This window comes from Pyxicephalus adspersus, chromosome 1 (genome assembly GCF_032062135.1).
Source record: "Pyxicephalus adspersus chromosome 1, UCB_Pads_2.0, whole genome shotgun sequence".
In the NCBI taxonomy this organism is placed as follows: Eukaryota; Metazoa; Chordata; class Amphibia; order Anura; family Pyxicephalidae; genus Pyxicephalus; species Pyxicephalus adspersus.
The window spans coordinates 175,687,040-175,708,151 of record NC_092858.1 but is presented as its reverse complement, the minus strand read 5'-3'; the positions used below and the strand labels follow the sequence as shown (position 1 = coordinate 175,708,151).

The 21,112-nt window shown below is 42.4% G+C and overlaps 1 protein-coding gene and 1 long non-coding RNA gene across 3 annotated transcripts; one reads left to right on the top strand and one right to left on the bottom strand.

Moving 5' to 3' along the window:
• Positions 1-3,039: 3,039 nt before the first annotated feature.
• Positions 3,040-9,309, top strand: LOC140321675 (uncharacterized). 2 transcript variants are annotated; one of them, XM_072398450.1, is made up of 6 exons: positions 3,040-3,082; positions 3,773-4,081; positions 5,181-5,284; positions 6,234-6,393; positions 6,629-6,714; positions 8,518-9,309. In XM_072398450.1, exons 1-6 carry the CDS (start codon positions 3,061-3,063, stop codon positions 8,629-8,631), a joined length of 795 nt encoding a protein of 264 aa, XP_072254551.1. In that variant the 5' UTR covers positions 3,040-3,060; the 3' UTR covers positions 8,632-9,309. The 2 variants fall into 2 exon arrangements, with proteins under 2 accessions (XP_072254551.1, XP_072254553.1); XM_072398452.1 differs by lacking the exon at positions 8,518-9,309 and adding an exon at positions 7,505-7,638.
• A 350-nt stretch (positions 9,310-9,659) lies between these two features.
• LOC140321676 (uncharacterized) lies at positions 9,660-21,112 on the bottom strand. Its single transcript, XR_011918998.1, has 2 exons — positions 18,772-21,112; positions 9,660-9,896 (listed from the first exon to the last, which is right to left on the bottom strand). It is a non-coding gene; the product is annotated as an uncharacterized lncRNA (long non-coding RNA).

The window sequence follows — 21,112 nt, the reverse complement described above, 5'->3', positions numbered from 1 at the left end:
GGCACAGGGGGCCCGCATTCAGCTGCCGGCACAGGGGGCCCGCATTCAGCTGCCGGCACAGGGGGCCCGCATTCAGCTGCCGGCACAGGGGGCCCGCATTCAGCTGCCGGCACAGGGGCCCGAAGTCGGCGCACTTACCTCCAGGTACAGGAGCCCACACGCCGTCCATGCCTGCTGTCAGAGCTGTAATGGTCCCAGGAGTTCCCGCTGCTGTCATTTAGGTGGCTGATGTACTACACTTTCTGCAATCTGATTCGTTCTTTAATGTTCCCGCCTTTCGTGTCCAATCACGTGACCCATCCAATCTGCATGTCTTCACGATCTTTTTTTCCCCTATATTTGTCCGTGCATATTTAACTCCTTCATTTCCGGTGCCCGAATATAAACGTTTTAATGTTTTGGGGGTCCAATTCTGCTTTAACCCCTCCCCCCAGTATAGATCAGATCTCACAATCCATACCATTACATACATTGTATCATTAGAGGAGAACATTGTGCGCCCCCCCCCACATGACAATGACGGGGGCCACATTTTCACACTCCTGGGGGGGTCACATTTTCAGATACTCCTGAGGATGGAGGGGGGGGGTCACACTGTCACACTCCTGGGGGAGGGGGGGTCACACTGTCACACTCCTGGGGGAGGGGGGGTCACATTGTCACACTCCTGGGGGGTCCAGCACTGCACCTCTGCAGCGGAGTAGCCCCAGCATTGTTGCACCCAGATTGTGCTCCCCAATATCGCCCTTTAGGTAGGACAATCTGATGGCCATATTGTTCAGTTGCTCCATCAGATTGCGCTGCCTGCTCCCAGTGTACATCATATAGGCATTGTATGACCATTCACCTGGCAGATTGAATGGATACAAAGTGTTCTCCTAGAAATATTCAGACATTTTATTAACAAAATTCACATGAAGAATACAAGGCGATATTTCTGTGATTTTACATCTGGTGGCGGTGCAGATGGCTATCCAGGTGTAAGGGAAGCTAATGGGCATGGGACCCAGGTGAAAGTATTAGGTTTAGGATACCCAGAAAAGGGAGCCAGGTGCAAGTGAAGGGTACGAGCCAGCAGAATATAGAGCCAGGGTCATAGGGTCAAGTGGAGCCTAAAGCTGCGTACACACTTCCAATTTTTATCGTTCAAAACGAACGACGGACGAACGACCGATTGGGCAAAAGTCGTTCATAAAAACGTGTGTACAATATCTTTGAACGATCGTGTCGTTATCTGTATGTACAGGATCGGTGCTATACGATCGTTCGCAGATATCGTTCAGGATCGTTCGTCGTTCGTTTACAAACGATAATAATTGGAAGTGTGTACGTAGCTTTAGTGTGACTGATCCTATCTATTATACACAATGCAAGGAATCATGTCACATGAGCAACTCTGCCGCCCTCTAGTGTTCAGCCAGAAAGAATGACAACTCCCAGCAGCCTCCTCAGTAATGATATCATTCAGGGTACATTAAAGCAGAACGCCCATAAAAATGAAAACACTGATACTGACAATGAGAACCACTAAAAATGAAAACTTTGTAAAATGTAATCAGTATTTAGAAATACGTACCTTTGGTTTCCGGTCCATCCAGGGGGTTGGGATTATAGGTGAATATTTTTCTGACTTATCTCTTCCTATTACCCAGGTGCTTGGTTCCTCCATTACCTGCAGGTATCTAATGCTAAGGTTCTATGAACGTGTACATTCACTCGGCACTAATACTGTGCAAGGATTTTCTACAGTCCCAGTTCTTTGTGATAAGTTTCAGATATTATTATTATTATTATTATTATTCTGTGTAAGATTTCCAGTTTATGGCCAGATAATAATCAAATTACGCACCTTTGTAATATACAGTAGTGGCTTCCATTTCACCCTGAAATCCAAGCTTCTGTGCCTTTCCTTCAAATCCCTCCACAGTTCTTGTCCCACCCACCCACCTACCTGAAACGCAAATCCTTCCACAGCTATTATCCCATTTACCTTTCTGACCCAGTAAAAAAAAATACTCCCCTTAGCGCTCTTACTCCTCCAGTGACTTACTAATTTACTTCCTCACTCATAACCCCATCCCACGCACGGCTACACGACTTTTCTAGAGCTGCTCCGTCTCTCTGGAATGGTCTCCTCATCCTATTCGGCTTGCTCCTACTTTCTGCTCATTTATAGGAGTCCTCAAAACACAACGCTTCACCCTCACCTACCCGTCTTCTTCTGTCCCCTAAACCCTCACTACTCCCCCATCATTCCATATCTCCCTCCTTGTGTGATACTTCCCCCACCTCCTAGATTGTAAGCTCTTCAGGACAGGGTCTTCTTCTCCTCCTCCTTGCTCGCTTGTCATAGCATATCTATGGCTGCACTTTGTAGCTACGGCATTGTCAGAACATAGAAGCCTCCAGCAATGTGTAACAGGCAGTTCAACAACTGAACCCATATTTTTCTGGAACTGAGGGGTACAGGGGTCCATAGAAATTGGGAGTGCAGGTGATAGAAGCAACCAGCAAACCGGAACTTTTGGGGGGGTGTTAATCACAGGTGTCCCCGACTTGCACCTAAATGTTTGGTTTTGCACATCTCCCTGTTCCATAGAAGTTGGGGTTCAAAGTAGTATAGGAGACAGGGTAGTGTTTTATGACGGGTAATTATAATTTAGGGGTTTGCACCTCCTCGCTATATGTGGCCCTGGAGGCCCATAATTTATTTGAACGTTTAATTTGGGCTTCTAGATGACTTAAAACAGCAATCCTGATGTTCAATTTTCACTAGGTATGTTGAAAGTTGTTAAGGGTGGGGAGAATAAATTTGGGGTGCTGCTTGCTTTGAGGATCCCCTGTGTACTGTGATAATGTCAGGTCGGTAGGTCATACTGTTCAGGAGATTGTATTGGGAGAGGCGTAAGGCGGCAAAATATGATAAGCAGCATTCATACACACAGCTGTGACTGACTGTGACGTCATTGTACACGCCCCTGCTCGATTTATTTTGTGGGTTTTTTTATTACGCTCCGCCCATTTCTTGGCACAGCAAAGCGGCAACCAGACCGTGCAGAGATGAGTGCGGCAATGCTGATCGGTGTGTATGGAGGGGGAGGGGATTTGCATTCGGTGCCCTGAGCGCTGCTGCTCTGCCCAATACTGGAATCTGCCCCCTGTCCTGTGTTGTACTAGAAGGGCAATTGGGGAGGTTAATGGGAATTCCCTTGCCTGAAAACTCGCTGATTCTTGCAGCCAGGGGATGAGGACAGCCCGCACAATGCTACAGCCCTGATCCATGCAGAAAGTGCCCGATGTGTGAGCATGTACCTGCAGAACTCCTAGGTACACATGGGGGCGGCGCCCTACAGGCTGATCATATGGGGGGGCAGCGCCCTACAGGCTGATCATATGGGGGGGCGGCGCCCTACAGGCTGATCATATGGGGGGGCGGGTTGATCCTTAGAAGGGCTTTCAGTTGATCTGTATGGAGACGGTCAGAGCTGTAAGGGCTGCGCTCTACCTGAGCATGTCTATACTGCCACCTACTGGATATAGCTCGTGATGACACTAATGGAGGGCTATGGAAAGTTTGTGTAAAAACTATAAATCTCAACAAACTCCCCTCTACTACCACATACTCTTCTGTTACACAAGCCCAGACATCTATATCCTTTGTCCTCACTATTCTGTACTTGTATGAAGTCTTTAGAGTTTGAACATCAATATTTCAGACCTTTTTTATGATGTCATAAAGCTTGTAAATATTAGAATGTTGTTTCTCTCCCAGGTCTGTTGGTTCCAGCCCTGTCGGCCTTCCCAGATTTGGTGTATGTAAGAAGAGGGTCGGACTTTGGTCGTTGTGACATGAAGTGTCCTCAGAAGTCCGGGGTCCTGCAGCTCTTCCCAACCTGTGGGATAAACCTAGCCCATGTGTACTGTGATAGCCTGGTGGTGGAGGGCCCCCCGGAGCCCCGATTCCAACTGAACACCACCAGCGGGTGCTGGACAATGAGAGACCTCAGGAAAGAAGATTCCTGTATATACAACGTGTGGCATCAATTACGACTTCTGAGTTCCACACACATCTCTGTATTGGGTAAGCTGCTTCCATTGATTTGTGGGGTATGGGGTCTGTTAATGTGTGGCCATCTGCATGCACTGACCCTAGCTAGCCTTGGCAAGCGCTCATCCATGCCTAGGTCTGGGGGAGCTCGGGTCAGGTAAGTGCTTGAAGCCGGGGGTGTTCATGTATGTGGATGGCCATAGTCACACGCCACATGCTTACAGTGTGGCCAGACTCCTGGGGTATGTAGTAGGTTCCAATTAGGGGACACTCTAGCACTGCTGCAATGGCATGTGATCACTTTCAAAATGACAGTGATCACCAGCAGGACATCCACATGCATGCACACTCCGGCAATGCCTCTTAGTATCGTTTGGGTTCAGTACAGGTTTAGCGTGCACAATAGCATGCAAATAGTCATGTGGACATGTTCATGTGTGTCCTAGAAAATACTAGGATGTAGAATAGCACTGGCAATTGGGCTGGACGTCTTTATCGTTCAATCTTTGAGTTCTCTTCTGCTGTGGGTCTGTTCAGACCCCTGGTTAGCTGCAGCTTTCTGCCACGGACTCCCCCACAGTGCAGGCATAATAATAAGCAGAGAAATAAATGAGGGCAGGAAGGGGTTGGGGGTTATTAACGTGTCGGGAATGAAATCATTATTGCTGTCCCATATACACGAGATGGTGAATTCAATGTATCCGTATGTTGTGGATTCTTTGCAAGGGGTCACAAAGTGAACACCTGTGTCAAGTTACCAGTGTTCTCCCCAGACCCTTTTAGCTGGGTGCACCATCCAGTACTATTCTGTAACCACCCAGGTGTTTTGTGAGGTTACTGAGGAGTTGGGTCACAATATCGGGGCCACCACACAACTTAAGAAACATTCTGGATTGAACACTGTTCTACAGTTTTAATACATTGCAATTCCCGGCTGTCACTTGCAGGGGATCCGGGTAGTCAGAGCAGTGCGGTACTCCCATGCAGACCTCTTGTTACATGATGCCCATACTAAGCAGTCCTCTCCTATGCTCTGTGTGTAGACAAGGCTGCAGTATGTTCATTTTCCTGCTGTAGATATTTGAGACTTCAGAACGCAATAATGACTCAGTTGTTCTTCCTCTAATTCCAGATCCGATCCTCATCTCCAACATAACCAGTAACAGCAGCGGGCTGGGTCAGGATTTGGCTGTGAGCGTCCATTTCTCTGGAGAAGAGAGCGCTGTGACCTGGGAGGTGGACGGGGCTTCCGGCAGGCTGATCCCAAGAGGGAGCTCCCTCTTTCCGCCGGGTTGATCCTTAGAAGGGCTTTCAGTTGATCTGTATGGAGACAGTCAGAGCTGTAAGGGCTGCGCTCTACCTGAGCATGTCTATACTGCCACCTACTGGATATAGCTCGTGATGACACTAATGGAGATCTATGGAAAGTTTGTGTAAAGACTATAAATCTCAAGAAACTCCCCTCTTACTACCACATACTCTTCTGTTACACAAGCCCAGACATCTATATCCTTTGTCCTCACTATTCTGTACTTGTATGACGTCTTTGGAGTTTAAACATCAATATTTCAGACTTTTTTTATGATGTCATAAAGCTTGGAAATATTAGAATGTTGTTTCTCTCCCAGGTCTGTTGGTTCTGTTGAAGCTGGGGGGGTTCATGTATGTGGATGGCCATAGTCACACGCCACATGCTTACAGTGTGGTCAGACTCCTGGGGTATGTAGTAGGTTCCAATTAGGGGACACTCTAGCACTGCTGCAATGGCATGTGATCACTTTCAAATGACAGTGATCACCAGCAGGACATCCACATGCATGCACACTCCGGCAATGCAACGTTCGGGTTTAGAGTGCACAATAGCATGCAAATAGTCACGTGGACATGTTCATGTGTGTCCTAGAAAATATGTAGAATCGCACTGGCAATTGGGCTGAACGTCTTTATTGTTCAATGTTTGGGTTCTCGTGCCTCCATAACGGCCCAGAGCCATCTTTACACTTCTGCCGATCCTCATCTCTAGCATAACCAGTAACAGCAGCGGGCTGGGTCAGGATTTGGCTGTGAGCGTCCATTTCTCTGGAGAAGAGAGCGCTGTGACCTGGGAGGTGGACGGGGCGGGCTGGGTCAGGATTTGGCTGTGAGCGTCCATTTCTCTGGAGAAGAGAGCGCTGTGACCTGGGAGGTGGACGGGGAGCCTCTCCCTGAAAGATACCGGCTGATAGATGACAATAGGACGCTGATTATCCCCAACCTGCAGAGAGACGACGCCAAGAGGAGATTCCGGGTCAGGATCACAAACCTGGCCAGTGAGGACACCCGGGACTATTATCCAGATATCAGCGGTAAGAGGGGCAGTGATTGGATTATTAGGATTGTGTCACCCTCTCCCTGCAATAGGGCTGCAAACAGATTCCAGAGAATCCATTCCCATGCCGAAGTTTTTTTTAATTTCATGAAATGATTCTGCACAGAATAGTACGTAGGGGCCATATGTCAGAATATTCACTAAGATTCCCTGTACAAGTTTTATTATTACAACCCTGCGGATGGATCTGATACATTGTATATTTGTCACAGATCCTGAATCTATTACTGGAAGATCGTGGTTTCCTATTGGTGCCGGAATTATGGTTGTGTTGGTGATCATCGTTATCATATATCGGGTGAGTGACATTTGTAGCTGTTACTATTCATACCAAGTATGCGTTAGGCATTTCAATAGTGACATGTACTCAGATTGGTTTCACTATACAATAATTACCAAACCACAAAGGAATAGGAGTTTGCATCTACTTTGTGGTTTGACAAAACTTTTCCTGTAATTACACAAAGTGAAAAACCAAACTGTAACTAATAACACTAAGGACTGCGATTGTCTTTAGGTGTGTGTGTGGTCATATAGTGAAATGACATTATTGTACTCAGCTATCGGGGGAAATTCATACATAATATCTGTGCGCGAGGACTGATGAATAAACCTTACAAGTAAATAATCACTGCAGGCTCTAAAATAGAATCACAGCCCCATCTGGAACCATTGGGAGCAGTATGAACCGAGGGCAGCACGGTGGCTCAGGGGTTAGCGCTCCGGCCTTTGCAGCAATAGGTCCCAGGTTTGATCCCCAGCCAGGACACTATCTGCATGGAGTTTGCAGGTTCTCCCCGTGTCTGCGTGGGTTTCCTCCCACATTCCAAAAACATGCAGTTAAGTTAATTGGCTTCTCCCTAACAATTGACCTTAGACTACATTAATCACATATGACTATGATAGGGACATTAGATTGTGAGCTCCTTTGAGGGACAGTTAGTCACACGACTATGGACTATGTACAGTGCTGCGTAATATGATGGCGCTATATAAATACTGTATAATAATAATAATAATGATGGTAAATACCAACTTATCTAGTATCCATTTCTTTTAATTTTTTTTTTATTTTATTTTTTATTCAGTGAACAGTCATCAATACTGGCATAAAACATTAAAAGATACAAATCACCAACTGTGTTATAATCTTCCGCATCACAAACATATTATGAACAAACAAGCAGAATGACTGAGCACAGGCAATTTTCAAAGTATTCACAAAAATAACCAAAGAAAGAAATAGAAAGCAAAATAAACGGGCACGGCATTGCAGGCCAGACTGATTAAAGGCCAGACTTAACACACAGCAATAATTAAATGATATCCTCTGCATTCAAAACAGATCATCGGCATTATCAGCCGCACTGTATACTGAAAGGTACGCTTGAGTAGTGGTATACTGTATCCAATAGAACCAAGTATTTCAGCATTTATCCGCTTATAGCTGCCGTGATCAGCGCCGAGTGTCACTTTACAGGTCAGCCTGTACCATGGGTCCCTCACAAAGTGGTGAACGGGGTAGAACAGTGACCGGCAGTGTGTTTGTAACTTTAGCTACTGATTGTCCCACTGAAAGGTAGTGATAAGTGGATGCTGTGGCAATAAATGGCCTGCAAAGAAATTCTTCTTCTGATCTGTTGAGGAATTATGGAACTTTCACTTCACCAGGAATCAATGAACGGTTACTAGGATTCTAAAACAGAAAATCATTTTTCTGGGCTCTAATGTTTTCATTATAACAAAATGAGGCCGTTTTCTGTTCCATGTGTCGTGTGATCACCATTGAAGATAAGTTAGATCATGTAAGTGATGCTGGTGGGAGCCTGAAGCAGCATATTCTCCAGCATAGATAAACATTACCCTTTAATACATATGAAGTTATTTTATTAATATGTTACCATTTGGTTATAAAAATGCTAGGCCTAGATTGGGGTTCTGCATATTTAGGGAATGTGTGAAGGGGTTATACTAAAATAATACCCAGTACGGGTAAAGGTTTGTGGTTATGAGGAAATATAAATGTGGGGGACGTCTGCTTGTGGCCCCTTTAATGGTATTTTCTGCCATTTTGAACTTTGGTTGTGTTTGATGTTTCTAGATTTGCTGGGAAAAAGACGTGAAGAAGAATGGTTGTAAGATGTTTTCAGGGACACCTGCGCGTGGCGCTCTGCTACCCATTCATAGCACCAAGGAAAAGAACTCTGTCCAGTGAAGGAAATGGAACTCCGTATCTCATCTAAAGTGGACCTGTATTTATTTTTATAACATGGCTATGGCTATGGCTGTCCCATAGAGAGCACCCTATCGGTGCTTTGATATCACCAGAGGCCACCCCAGCCCCCTCCTGTTTTGGATTTTATTGGTGTTATTATAAAGGGGGAGACCTGGGTACCTCCAATAATGCCACAGCCCCCGGCACACAGGTCTTAGACATGGCAAGTTTTGTGATGGCAACTGGTCTGCCTGAAAATGGCTATTTTCTATATTTTATATTTTTGCACCCATAGGTAGGATGTACTTTCCTACATTTTAGATGTAACGGGCCAGGCAGGGGTGTGACTGCACTTTGTTATAGAAAATTGTGTTACCCCAACAAAGGAGTGGGGTTGGTGCTCTGCTCCCTTCCCACTGATTGTAGTGGTGCCATTGTGAGTCAAATTCCTAAATTGTTTGATTCTCTGCAGGAAAAAAAATCAGATAAATGAAATGCTGAACTGTAGATTTTCCAGTTACCCCATTAAATGCTCAATATTCAGATTCCTGTTCGTATTGGCAGAACTGACACAGGTTAAGAGCGAAGTGGCCCAGATTTTGTGGATGTATTTTATAATTACTGTAAAAGTTTAAGATTTTTTACAACTGATAAAATGAGTAAAAGAGCAGAATGTAATGGCTGAGCTGTGATTTCTGTAATTCAGTGTGTTGGTAACTAATATTATACAATCGCATCATATCTGAAAACAATCTCTGCACACATTACAATCTGAAAGTAAAATGTCCTAAACACACCAACAGTAGCTAGTGAAAGATTGTGCCTGGTTAGTGCAAGTGTCCTGATGGGTTCCATAAACAAATCAGAGCAATGCAACTAGCAGGATGACGGGTCAGCTGTAGGTCAGAAGCACCTAGGTAATCCCCCACCTTACACCAGACAAGTCAATCCAAAGACCGCAGCACAGGGAGGAAATGAAATAAATCAGGACACAACCCACTCACCTCAAGAAAACAAGAGAGGCAGTATGGACTTATCAATCTTTATTTGTAATATAAAAACACACCATACTGTCATGTCACCGTTGGAAATACATATCAATACAGAAATATATTATCGGACCTTTGGCAGTAAATAACCACATGATTGGTAGGTACAATCTGTGATGCCAGGGGATTGAAATTTATGAGAACAATTGTAGTTACCTGGGGTACATCTCTTCCAAAAATCTTGCAGGATGGCATTGATGGAGAGGCACCGTCCACCTAAAACGGAAAATGAAAAGGTTCACGTTATATATAATGTTCATTACTTCCTGTCAGCCTCAGTAATACAGAGGTCAAATGGAACACTGCGAGGTTATATGAAGCACAATGTGCATCACGTCCTGCCAGCCATATAAAAGCCAAAAAACTGGAAAAGTTATAACCTGCACAAACACACACATGCAATGGGAGAGAATTCCCTGCTGTCCTGAATATGAAGTTACCGGTTAACCTTACTTTCCCTAATTCGGGCTGGGTCAGGATTTGGCTGTGAGCGTCCATTTCTCTGGAGAAGAGAGCGCTGTGACCTGGGAGGTGGACGGGGAGCCTCTCCCTGAAAGATTCCGGCTGATAGATGACAATAGGATGCTGATTATCCCCAATCTGCAGAGAGACGACGCCAAGAGGAGATTCCGGGTCAGGATCACAAACCCGGTCAGTGAGGACACCTGGGACTATTATCCAGAGATCAGCGGTAAGAGGGGCAGTGATTGGATTATTAGGATTGTGTCACCCTCTCCCTGCAATAGGGCTGCAAACTAAGTCCTGCAGCGACAGATTCCGGAGAATCCATTCCCATTCCGAAGTTCTTTTTAATTTGATGAAATGATTCTGCACAGTGTAAGTACAAACAACCAGTGAAAAACCAAATGTAACTAATAACACTAAGGCCAGTGAAATGATGTTATTGTATTCAGCTATCGGGGGAAATTCATAATATCTGAGCGTGAGGACTGATGAACAAACCTTACAAGTAAATAATCGCTGCAGGCTCTAAAATAGAACCACACAGCCCCATTTGGGAGTTGTATGATGGTAAATACCAATTTATCTAGTATCCAACAATGGAACTATAGCCTTATTTTCCATCCCATTTCTGCGGTGGTCTTATTTATTCAAAACGGGACACTTTGTTTCCCTACACATTAAGTAAAATCGCCCATTAGTAGATTGTAAGCTCTGGCTGGGTCCTCTCCTCCCATGTCACTGTATTTCTGCATTTGCAACACCTATTTAATGTACAGCTCTGTGTAATATGTTGGCGCTATATAAATATTGTTTGTTAATATTGGGCTGGTTGGCAGCTTATAGCTGCGGTGATCAGCTCTGAGTGTCACTTTACGGGTCAGCCTGTACCATGGGAGGAGACCGGGGTAGAGAACAGTGACGGGCGGTGTGTTTGTAACTTTAGCTACTGATTGTCCCACTGAAAGGTAGTGATAAATGGATACTATGGTACTAAATGGCCTGCAAAGAAATTCTTTCCAAGGTGGCAGTCACAGCTGGAATTGGTTATCTGATCGTCACTAAAGAGGAATTATGGAACTTTCACTCTCCACTTCACCAGGAATCAATGAACGGCTACTGGGATTCTAAAATGGAAAATCATTTTTCTGGTCTCCAATGTTTTCATTGTAACAAAATGAGGCCGTATTCTGTTCCATGGGTCGCGTAATCACCATTGAAGATAAGTTAGATCATTTGATTCAATAGGGATCATGTAAGTGATGCTGGTGGGAGCCTGAAGCAGCGTATTCTCCAGCATAGATAAACATATTGCCCTTTAATACATATGAAGTTATTTTATTAATGTTACCATTTGGTTATAGAAATGCTAGGCCTAGATTGGGGCTCTGCATATTTAGGGAATGTGTGAAGGGGTTATACTAAAATAATACCCAGTACGGGTAAAGGTTTGTTATGAGGGAATATAAATATGGGAGATGTCTGCTTGTGGCCCCTTTAATGGTATTTTCTGCCATTTTGAACTTTTGGTTGTGTTTGTTTCTAGATTTGCTGTGGGTGGCGCTCTGCTACCCATCCATATCCCCAAGGAAAAGAACTCTGTCCAGTGAGGGAAATGGAGCTTTGTATCCCATCTAAAGTATTTATTTTTATAACATTTGGCTGTCCATAGAGAATAAGTATTTTATTGAATTTGTATCTTTTTGGCTAAATTCCTGATTTTAGGCATTTCCTATGTAATTGGGGGGGGGTGTTTCCTTTTTATCCTCCAGAGCCTATCGGCACTTTGATATCACCAGAGGCCACCCCAGTCCCCTCCTGTTTTGGATTTTATTGGGTGTTATTATAAAGGGGGAGACCTGGGTACCTCCAATAATATGACCGCCTGATAATGCCACAAGCAGAGCCCCGGGCACACAGGTCTTAGACATGGCAAGTTTTGTGATGGCAGCTGGTCTGCCTGAAAATGGCTATTTTCTATATTTTTGCACCCATAGGTAGGATGTACTTTCCTATATTTAGATGTAACAGGCCAGGCAGGGGTGTGACTGCACTTTGTTAGAAAATAATTGTTACCCCAACAAAGAAGCGGGGTTGGTGCTCCGCTCCCTTCCCACTGATTGTAGTGGTGCCATTGTGGGTCAAATTCCTAAATTGTTTGATTCTCTGCAGGAAAAAAAATTCAGATAAAAGAAATGCTAAACTAGAGATTTTCCAGTTACCCCATTAAATGCTCAATAATAAAGATTTGTCAGAACTGACACAGGTTAAGAGCGAAGTGGCCCAGATTTTGTGGATATGTTTTATAATTACTGTAAAAGTTTAAGATTTTTTTTACAACTGATAAAATGAATAAAAGAGCAGAATGTAATGGCTGAGCTGTGATTTCTGTAATTCAGTGTGTTGGTAACTAATATTGTACAATCACATCATATCTGAAAACAATCTCTGCACACATTACAATCTGAAAGTAAAATGTCCTAAACACACCCAAAAGTAGCTAGTGAAAGATTGTGCCTGGTTAGTGCAAGTGTCCTGATGGGTTCCATAAACAAAGCAATGCAACTAGCAGGATGACGGGTCAGCTGTAGGTCAGAAGCACCTAGGTAATCCCGCACCTTACACCAGACAAGTCAATCCAAAGACCGCAGCACAGGGAGGAAATAAAATAAGTCGGGACACAACCCACTCACCTCAAGAAAACAAGAGAGGCAGTATGGACTTATCATCAATCTTTATTTGTAATATAAAAACACACCATACTGTCATGACACCGTTGGAAATATATTATCAGACCTTTGCAGTAAAATAACCACATGATTGGCAGGTACAATTCGATTCTACAAACAATCTGTGATGCCAGGGGAGTGAAATTTATGAGAACAATTGTAGTTACCTGGGGTACATATCTTCCAGGATGGCACCGTCCACCTAAAACAGAAAATGAAAAGGTTCACGTTATATATAAAGTTCATTACTTCCTGTCAGCCTCAGTAATACAGAGGACAAATGGAACACTGCGAGGTTATATGAAGCACAATGTGCATCACGTCCTGCCAGCCATATAAAAGCCAAAAAACTGCTAAAGTTATAACCTGCACAAACACACACATGCAATGGGAGAGAATTCCCTGCTGTCCTGAATATGAAGTTACCGGTTAACCTTACTTTCCCTAATTGTCTTCCAGGACAGAACTGATGCGAGAAAAGCTAGAAATTACATTTTAGATAAGGGACCAGCCACACGTTTGTCTAAAGTGTGGCCCTGACATGAGAAAAGATAGAATATTGGAAACCAGTTCTTGTCCTAACAATATTAGCATCTGGATGAAAAGAAGTTTAATCTCTGGATAAGGAAGGGATTCTTCTCTGTGAAAATATGGAATCGGCTCCCTCAGGAAGAATGTTAGCACATTTTAATGATTGAGTTCAGAAAAACCTGAAAGTATTTCTACAAGCACAGAATATAATTGGTCCAGAGAACATGTGATTGTCTTAGGGAATCAGGAATGATTTTTTCCCGTTAGGAGTGAATTGAATCACACTTTATAAGTGTTTTGCCTTCCTCTGGATCACATACATCTATGCTTATAGGTTTCTATCTGGAATATGCAGGTTTTCTGATGGGATTATTCCCATCGTGGTGAAACTTGATGGATTGATGGTAATTACTAATAAAGTGCCAATCTGTTCTATGTTTCTAGGAAATTGTAGTGAATCGGTCACTGGGTAGAATTGTGCACTGGAGAAGGAAGCGGGTCGGGGAGTCACAGGAAACGGGATCTGATTTGTGTGTAGATGTAGAATTCTGCCAGTGGCAGGCTAGATACCAGAAAAAGGTCATAGAAACAACACTCACTATTTATAGAGATAAATACCATAACAATAACTTTGTATGTGCTAACAACACAGCACAATCACAAAAGTTTCCAGCCTGGGCTGTAAGAAGTTTGCTCCATAGATAACATACAAATATGTGACATCAGAGAGGTAACTACAAATTCTGGGCCTCATGGAATAACGTCATATCATAAAACACAGCATGCATACACAGAATATACTTTAAATAGCAGACTTAATTTTAGCAAATGATTGACTTGACAATTCTAGGAATTAATGAAATGTGATGACCGCTCTTAAAATGCCAGTTGCCTACTTGTCATACGGTTGGATTGGTTACTTGTTACAGTCTTGAAGTAAGCATGGTAAGATCAGTGAAACTGTTGTTAAAGTTCTTTATAATAATAATCATGGTCATGACACCAGAGAGATCCATGCAGCAGCCACAGACTGAGCAAGACAATTCAGCAATTACCATTTCTTTTCATGACGGCTTTCTCTGTAAACATTTGAAGGTTTCTTTGAGAACGCAGAGAGACCAGCCAGCGGGCGCGTCAGCATGCCATCCACTCAAATAACCGCTATAAAAGAATCCGTCACTACGCAACTAACTGAAGATTTATATAAAATTTACTAGATTAAGATGTTGGTGGAGGATAATTGACTTTATGGATCCCTTACTTCTTTAAGACTTTTATTGGAATGCCAGCAACTGTGTAAAAATCTATACGGAGTAGTAGCCAGCACGAAAGACCAGCGCTGTCTCTGTAAGAGTAGCGGCCTCTCTGCAGCATTCTGCCTCGCTCTTACCCCAACAAAAGTATCTCAATCGACAATTCTAGTTATATCCCAGTGAGGGGGGTCAAGAACTAGTAGGAAGCAATGCTGAAAAAAGCTAAACATTTAGAAATGTATTTTCCTGGGTTGCTTAAGCAGGGCCTTCTTCCATAGATGATTTGCCCTTCCTCCGCCTTGGCCAGAATTGAATGAACTCGCACACACCTGTGCAGGGGTTTCCTCACCCCCAGTCTAGCCATTTAGGAAGACCCAGGAAATACATTGCTTGAGATTTTTCAGATTGCCATTTGCGGTGCAGCTTTCCCCGTCATCGTCGTCTGAGATATAAATCGCCTGAGATAAATCTGGTTTATGAGATTGCATAAAGGGATACAAGGTTGCTGCAGTAAATGATGGCAGGCTAATAACATGTTTCTTTGGTAATATGTCCTCTTACAATTTTTAACTTCAAGTTGTAGTCCCCCTTGTAAAATAAGCAAAACAGGGTCAGGGCTGATGACAAACATTCCTTTATAGTTTTTAAAATTGGGAACAAAAATGGAAAGGCTTTAAAAACAATAAAGACCAATAGGTATATAATTTATACATTGACTGTAAAGTGGAACCTAAAAACTTGCAAACAGGAAGGTTCTTTACTGCAGAGAGGACAGGTGATGCCACTTCTGCAATAAAATAACCTTACTTGCCTAGGTACAATATTTTTTTTTGCCTGTCCCTGCTCCGACGCGGCCATCACTACCTGATCTTTTTCCTGAAGTCACGCCTTCAGCCATCTTAATTGGCCGGGCTGGAATGACATAATTCCCATACTGGCCCTCGGGAGCTCATTCAGTCTCGGCAGCTCCGACACCTCGTGTCACTTTCTTCAATATAGAACTGACTGATCCCCGATTTTCAATAGGAGGGTCGGTATGTTGCAGAAGGGACCCTTTACTCAGTTATCATCTGTCTGTTAATTTTCATAGTGAACCTATAGTTCTGCTTTGAACAAGCTTTTGACAAAATAAAAAGGCATTCAATATGAACCATGGAATTAGAATGTGATCACTTTAGACAGTTTTTTTTAAACCTTGTCTTAAAAGCTGGCATAAATAAACTGGGAATGAGAGGTTTTATTATCACCAAGCGTACTCAATTATGTGATTTCAGAAAATTTGGTAACCTTTAACTGTATTAAAGAAAAGCTGATGGAAAAACTTAAAGTTTTTTTTTTAGGGAAGCCTTAGGCTACAGAAAGGTAACATTGCAGGGATAACAAACTATAAGTCAAAAACAAATTATGTAGGTACATGTTCAACATAAATAGGGTCCTGACAAATTGTCCACAATTACACCTTTGATGGAGCGCACAGCTTCACACAACTTGGATCTAAGATCAGTGAAACAATTAACAACATTGGAGAGATCAATGCTAGAATCCATGGCGGTAACAAAAAAACACTTAACGTGAAAAGTAAAACAAACAAAAGTACAGTAAAAGTATAAAACTCTAAAAGAAGGACTATGTCAATCTAAAACCTAACAAACTGGAGTGTATTTGAGAGAAGTTTATTGTGTAAGATCAACATATTTGCTCAACGTAAAAAAGATAAGATTTATTGGCAACTTACCACAAAATACCAATTATTACTTTGTGACAAAGTTACCTATCACAAGGCTGACTTATGTCTCAGATCTGAGCAGCTGGTGGGTTATCTACCCTTTTATATAAATATAAAATGTATATACTAGATGCTCCTTAAATGTTAAGGGGATAGAAGCATTAGAATGCTTCCCCACCCCACCCAAAATGCTTTGTATGAAACTGTAGTGAATTGTAAAGTCCATTCAACCTTTTATAACTGATAAATCCAATCTCAGGAAATAGTCTCAGGTATTATGTTGATACAATATTGATAAAAAAGTGCCAACTTTTAAAGTACAGGCCAGGCTGATCACCCATAAAAGATTTCATGTGGTGTGGAGAAATAAGAGCCACCAACCTACTAAATACTTATTAGGTGTGCAAACAACTCTTTGCAGCGCTGGGTCCCAGGTTGGAATCTCGACCAAGACACTATCTGCATGGAGTTTGTGGGTTTCCTCCCACGTCCCAAAAACATGCAGTTAGGGTAATTGGCTTCCCCTCAGAATTGACCTTAGACTACATTATTGACAAATGGCTATGGAGGGGACATTAGATTGTGAGCTCCTTTGAGGGACAGTTAGTGACATGACTATCGACTTTGTACAGTGCTGCGTAAAATGATGGTGCTATATAAATACTGTGTAATAATAATAATAATCCGAATTCAAAGCCTCTGAAACAAAATGAGGACCAAGCTTTGCCACAAACTATTTCCAGACACATAGAGTCAGCAGAAGGTAAATACTGCATAGGAGAATAATAATGTACAAACAAGGGGGGCAGTTTTCATACCAGAGATATACCTGAGGTCTTGGCATAATGGAAAACATAAAAATCCGGTGTGATACCCTGAAAATTTTTACAGCCAGGGGGAGGGGACGTGGACGGCATACCAGGGTGGTCAATATCTATACCAAAAATATAGTGCTCCTAGTTATTTATGCCATGGGTATCCAGTAACCCCTCTAATTCTGTCAGCTTTCTGCCATCCCCCTATAACTTTGTTCCAGCTTTCTAATGCCTGTCCCATAAGTTAGTAACTGCTAGGCTTTTCCAGGCATTTGCAAAGTGGCTGCAGAAGAATATCAAAACGATGCAAAAGTTAAAACCACTTTTAAAAAATGCATGCATGCAGAAACAAGTAGTCCCAGCTCAGGTCTATGGAGATGGCTGGGACAGCAAACCACCCCGAACGTCACATATAGCACCTGAAAAAATGTACAGCAGCACTGCCGCCTCCTACTACCTGAAAACCTGACTTATGTGTTCCAGTGCATAAAGTTGCAAATATGAACTGGGCCTTATATAGCGTACACTGTAGTATATCAGGGCTCTCTGGTAGACAGCAGATTCTTACAGATCTGAAATTTATCTCTATGACCCTGTGTGCATAATGATCGCTCCATGTATAAAGCTCCATGAATTGGGGATGCAGTGAGGGGTACTAGAACTGCTCAATGCCACCAGCAGTCACATGTGCAAAAATCACACAAAGAGGTAGGTGTAAACCTGCCCTGACATCTCATAATGCCCAATCTGAGCGTCTGTCTTATGATAGGTGGTGCACCCAGCTAAAGAGGTCTGGAGAGAACACTGAAATCACATGCTGACACATGTCTGAAGTCTTACTTATAGAAGTAAAAATGGCTTCACATAGTACTTTCATATACCTATGGAAAATTCTGCCTGACATCCTTGTTCTGTTAGATATCAGAGCTTCCTAAATGCCGAGGAGCTACACAAATCTACTTGTAAATCAGACCACCTTGGCATCATCACACACTTACTGTTTAGACTAAGCTGGGCCCAGGCAAGGAGTACAGTATTACAGTATAATGATCACAATATACTTCATCAATCATGCTATGGGTTGAATAGAGCCAACAGTGCACAAATAACTAAAGGAACCAAGGCCAGAGAGATCCAAATGGTTTTCCAACTGCATGACGTTTAATCAACAACACCAGCAAATCCAGTCCATTTCCTCCTGATCCTAGGCAGTCTTGGACCCAGGAAGCAATTTACTCCTAGCATATGTGGTGCTTAGCACAGAATATTTTATTACAAATGGTTCTAGTTGTACACTTATATATCACATGCGAATACATTCTTGTGTCATACACCTGTCAGCCTTCAGTAGCTCAAACAATTATGTACAAGCTGCCTGACTAGAAATACAATTGATTATTGATTAGTAGGAGCTACCACAACATATTTTAGTAGATATAAAAAGAGTGTAGATGTCACCGACTGAAAAGGTATGGCTAGCTGAAACTTAAACTCCAGGAAGGAGTTGGACCTATCGATGGCAATATAAAGGTTTATTTGGGTCCACAAATTCTAAATGACTTTTAATGGGCTCACCGCTTGCTCCTTCGGTAGTTGGTACACTCATCTTCTGTGCAAAGCCCCGGGTTGTGGACGGGTCCTCGTCATCCTCACGTACAATGCAGGTGTAAGACATTCGTATCACATATCTGTAAGGAGAAATGGGTTTGTGGGGGCCGGTCACAGTAAGAAGGAACCTGTGGAAGTGAGAAGGGAAAAAAGGTAAGCAATAGTAATTTATATAAAATGAAACATTTAAGCTTTGCTTTGCAAATGTAGGTTTTATTCTCAGAGTTAGGCTTTAAAGGTCACTGAATAAAACAAATCATTCTTTTTGAGTAATGGCATCTGATTGGCATTATTGGCCCCTACAATGAGCCTGGCTCTGCATGCATGGCTCTTGGATTACAGTTATCAGAAATATATTTTTGTAAATAATGCACATGCCAATAAGCAATAGATATTGGCATGGGCAGCACGGTGGCTCAGAGGTAGCACTCTTGCCTTAGCAGCGTCAGGACACTATCTGCATGGAGTTTGCACATTCTCCCTGTGTCTGCGTGGGTTTCCTCCCACATTCCAAAAACATGCAGTTAGGTTAATTATTTTCCCCTCAAAAACTGACCTTGGACTACGTTAATGACATATGGGTATGGTAGGGACATTAGATTGTGAGCTCCTTTGAGGGACAGTTAGTGACATAACTATCGACTTTGTACAGCACTGCATAATATGATGGCGCTATATAAATACTGTGTAATAACAGTATTATTATCCTTTTATATGGACCTTTCAATTTTTAGTGCATTACCATTTAGTTCGGACTCTTTTAAGGTTTGAGAGGAACAACAAGATTAACCAGGGGTAACAATGACATTCTCAAAAAATACCAAAAATGCAGTGTCAATCACATAAGTTCATTAAGTATATCCAACAAATGTATCAAAAAAAGTAATTGTTCTTTTGAAGGAGGAAACAGTTATGACTTGGTGATATGGTGTTTCCACCTATTTGTTACAGCGGGATGACTATACGCTCGAAGCACATACGCGCGGCACCTACGTCATCACGCCATGGGGGCAATACTTCTGTCCCACCACGTGAGGCGCCTACTGCTGGGGCATAAAACTGAGCGGCAGCAGGGGAGAGAGGGGCGTGCTGTTGGTAAATCCAGATGGCACATTTGATCCAGACATTATTTTTAGAAAATTCTGTGAATTTATATTTGCGCATTAAGGTAAGCGACGGTCTTTATATTTAAAGGAAGATTGAGTGTTTATCATTATCTTCATTCCCAACTATCACAGAATATCTACTTTACATAGCAATAAACGATTAGAATTGATGATCATTAGGACAGTTTGTTGTACGATATTATGGGGTGTTGGGGCGATAGGGGTTACATTATGGGTTTATAAAGTGCATAATATTTCAAGTGAATGTTAACTGCAAGTAAATGAATCTGTAATAAGCATATTGAGATAATATCACTTGTACTGAGAAATAAAAGTATGTTGCTTAGTACTATAATCTAGATCAGTGTTTTTTCAACCTTTTTTGAGGTGACTGGCACTTGCCACTTGTTAATAAGAAATGTTCGTTTGGTGCCGCTCTATAGATTCTCTATCAATTGTGCTGAGGAGAGAAGCAACTCCAACCTGCTATGCGTCAATAGAAAGCTGGTTCTGGAAGTGAAACTCTAATTTTATCAAAAGTTACACGAGAGTACATTTATTTGCTCAGAATATATATTTTTTAAAAATCTTGTAGGTCTCATGTTTTTTTAATGAGGAAGAGGATAATATATCTGTGAAACGCATCGAAAATACCGGAGAACCATTCAGCTATTAAAAAATTGTTGAGCATTAATTGCCATTTTTTAATATATAACCGTACATTTATGATTTGATACTTTATTGAAGACTATTGGGAATTTAATATATATATACACAGTGTTCTCCCCAGAAACTTTTTTCAGCCGGATGGTAGGAAGCTGTAGCCGGGTGGTAAAAAAGGGGATGTTGCAAAACACGGCAAATTTAGTGCTCCCAGTTGTTTATGCCATGGGTATCCAGTAACCTCTTATTGTTTCAGTGTTCTACCTTCTCCCAATTATTTGTGACAACTTTGTAATGCCTGCCCTGTTAGTATATCCAATTTTTCTATTCTATGTATTTTGCCACAACTGTCCTATGCCGTGTATTGTGACCCAACTTACTAGTGTTCTAAGTTTTAAGAGTGTAATAGTATAATGAATGTGGTGTAACAGGTTAGGCTTAACTCATATTAGCAGCAAAAAACATTTACCCCTTCTGAGTGACTTCTGGCAACTGATGGGCACCTAGGATTGGTAACAGGCGGTAAGTGCTGGGCACCT